The sequence below is a fragment of the Charadrius vociferus genome, unplaced genomic scaffold (genome assembly GCF_000708025.1).
Source record: "Charadrius vociferus isolate BGI_N301 unplaced genomic scaffold, ASM70802v2 scaffold12, whole genome shotgun sequence".
In the NCBI taxonomy this organism is placed as follows: domain Eukaryota; kingdom Metazoa; phylum Chordata; class Aves; order Charadriiformes; family Charadriidae; genus Charadrius; species Charadrius vociferus.
Genome location: NW_009647422.1, coordinates 1,117,038 through 1,120,363, shown reverse-complemented (window position 1 = coordinate 1,120,363; position 3,326 = coordinate 1,117,038). Strand labels below are relative to the sequence as shown.

General features: G+C 44.0%; 1 protein-coding gene across 1 annotated transcript in view; it reads left to right on the top strand.

The window, feature by feature from the left end:
- Window positions 1-1,928, top strand: part of HIGD1A (HIG1 hypoxia inducible domain family, member 1A) — a 2,724-nt gene extending 796 nt beyond the window's left edge. Inside the window, exons 2-3 of the mRNA XM_009880496.1 lie at window positions 998-1,132; window positions 1,879-1,928. Of these exons, the coding sequence (XP_009878798.1) occupies window positions 998-1,132; window positions 1,879-1,928 (185 nt within the window). The remainder of the gene's footprint in view (window positions 1-997; window positions 1,133-1,878) is intronic.
- The last annotated feature ends 1,398 nt before the right edge of the window (window positions 1,929-3,326 follow it).

The window sequence follows — 3,326 nt, the reverse complement described above, 5'->3', positions numbered from 1 at the left end:
TTGCCAGCAGATTGCCGTCACCGCTTTCACGGGTCACAGGACTTTGCTCTCCAGCTCGCCAGAGTGTACTACCACCTCCGCGAGTTCGGGTTCTCCCAAGCAGATTGGCAGAACTTACCTCCAACCTGTGTCGGAGCTAGCTTGAAGGCCCTAAAACTCTTAATTGGTATTTAATGAAGCTAACAGGTGGGTCAAGCACCAGTGAATTGAAGGTTTATGGCTTCACAAATGGAACTGGTAATATTCCTGTTCAGGGAGACAAGCTGTCTGGGCTCTCAGCAGTAAAATATACACGACACTTAAAACTTGGCAGCCTCCTTTGAACTATGTAAATAATCATCCTAAATATGGAATGCAGTGGATGGGAGTGGGAAATCTTGTGTGTTTCTGCTCTGTATTCTGTGACAGCATCAGTGTGTGCAGGTTGGGGTTGGCACAGCCGGGGCTGCGTTGGGTCTGTTGAAGGACTAAAAGTGAGCTCCAGCCCTGTGGAAGAGACCTTGCTGAAACTCTCTCCCCACAGCACGGGACAAATAATGTATGACTTGTCCTGTTCCAGTGAAAACCGGCCAACCGTGACAGCACCCAAAATAGCAACCTCAGCAGGCCGGTGCGTACGTCAGGGTGCATCCACACGCCGAGTGTCCCAGCTGCAGCCGAGCGGTGTTCCTGGGTGTGAGCTTCCTTCCAGGAAAGAGGGTGCAAGCAGCACTCGCGCTTTCTGAAAAATATCCAACAAACTCTTGACACCTCAAATGGCTGCTGTGGCATTTTCACAGCAGTGGAAATCTCTCGCTCTTCTCTCCACTGACTTGAGCATTAAATGAGATGGTGCTTGAGTGAAAACAGTAGACAAGCCAGGATTTGCCATCTATGCGAAAACAGAGTGATTAGATCAAAATGTAATTATTTCCAGGATATCTTGTTTTGGGGGGTCGCTTCAGACATCTCGGTGACTTGGATCCCGACTCACAGGGATGCTTTCCTTGCCTTGTAGGGATGGCTGGCTTCGCCGTGGTGGTTGGCTACGGGCTGTACAGACTGAAGCACAGAGGTGACATGAAAATGTCGCTTCACCTGATTCACATGCGCGTGGCAGCCCAGGGCTTTGTCGTGGGAGCGATAACGTGTGGTACGTACTGAAGGGGAGAGGCTGACCTCAGCACCTGTGAACCACGGAGAACCTCTCGCATCTCTTTTCCTAGTGCATAATACAGCCTGCACAAAATGTCCTTGGGGTGGAAGTGTCCAGGCCATTTTATTTCAGGATGTTTATGCACGTTACGGTGTTTGCTCAGCCTTTCTAGAGCAACATGATGTTTAATTACACGTATTCAATATTAAACTGCACTACCTTTGAGAGCAGAAGTTTGGACTGCTTTTAGATGTGGGAAGTATGTGGGGTTCTGCAGGTTTTTAAATTGGAGGCAAAGGAGAGAAAAAAAAAAAAAACCAACCCAAAGACTATCTGATGTTAATATTTTCCCTTGTAAATATGTTGCTGTTTCTGAATTTAATGCATTGGAAAATCAGTTTGCATAGCCTATGGTGTTATTTTCATGCCTGGAATATCCCATGACACACTGTTTGTCTATACTTTATTCCCAGAAGGTACAACAGAAAAGCTTGACTTTGGCTGCAAAGCAAACTAGAGTCAGCTGGGGATCTGCATTCTTATATGCAGTATATTTTCCTATCTGCTTTCTCTGTATATGAAGAATTTTGTAGTGTTCATCACCAGTGTTAAAAAAAAGTACAGAGCGCTGAAGAGGAAGGGAAATATTATTTCTGTTTCTCTCTCTCTTACTGTTCAGATTTAAAAACCCTTTATTTCCCAATTAATCCAGCTTTCTAACTGGGTTTATATTTGTCTTGTAGGTGTGCTGTATTCAATGTTTCGGGAGTACGTGGTGAAGCCCAAGGAGTAATGGAAAGATGACTGAAATCTCTCTCCTGGTGGTAGCCTGTGTACTGCAGCTACAAACCTCATATCGAGGGGTTCTTGAGGAAAAAAAATAATACATGGTATTAGAGAATTGCCCTATATCTATTTTGTGTATGGTACACTGTGTTGAAGCTGGCAGCCTAAATGATTGCGCACTGGGGAGCGGGTTATCAGGGTCTGGTTCTTTCTGATTGACACTGCCATATCCCAGTTTTTAGGGGATATAGTAGAGTACAATCCCTTTATCTTCCCCTCAGCTGTCAACTCAGTACTGAAATTGGTGACTCCTTTTTGCTGCCGTTGCCCAAAACCACAAAGTCTGAACTAGCTTCTGGTAGGCCTCAGGCAGAACGTTTGTAAGATAGTGTCGTCAATGCTTTGCTGCCGTTTTCTATCCTGTATATTTGTCAGCCTCCAGCTTTGTAATTTAGAAGCTTCCAGTAGCACTAGATGACTTCTAAAATATCGAGAGAGATATAAACATCTATTTTATTTTTTTTTATTTAAGGCATGAGATAAGTATTTGGTATGTTGCAGCTATTTAAAAGTTATATTTATTCATTGTTAATGAAGACACAGGCTCCCTATTTTTGCTATAGATTTTCAGACTCTTGGATTACTACATTTTGTAACTTTATTTACAGTGTTCTTCTAAATAACATTTAAATGTAACATTTAAAATACATTGTGAAAACTAAACCTTGATTTGGTGTTCTAATGCTTTTTGGTAAAGTGTATGATCTAGCTGATTCTTGCAGTATCATTCCCTACAGAAATTTTAAAACACTTAAATCTGAAAAGCCCTCATCATCCTCAGTGAGGTGTTAAAACCCTTCTCTGTAAATTGCCACTGTTACTTTACACTCGAACCCCGTGTATCTCCAACAGCATTCACAAAAATAAATGTGTTGATAAAGCTGATTTGTAAAAACCTCATTTTCTCCTATTAGCTTACATTCCATGGTGACAGTATGATGTCTCTTTGTAATGAATACTGCAGGGTACATATTGCACCTCCATCTGTGACATATACAGAGCAGCAAGAGATGAAATATGAATAAATGTGTGAGCACTGCAGATAATGAGTGTTTGGCTATGGATTTGTTGGGGGGGGCTCCCCCTGTGCATGCAGCCTCCTGCGGACGGATGGGTTGAGCTTATATATCTGAATAAAAATCACCTGAGGGGGTGTGATGCTACTGGAAAGGGCATTCCCAGCTGGTACAGTCCTTGATTGTTTCTCTCGGAGGTCTCCCTCACCGGGGTGGAGCTGGGGAGGGCGTGAGGAGACGCTCCTCCATCGCTCAGAGGCCTTTTCCTGTAACTGCCCTCCTCCTCCCCAGCGCGGGGCGGGATAAGGAGCAGCCCCGTTCCCGTCAAC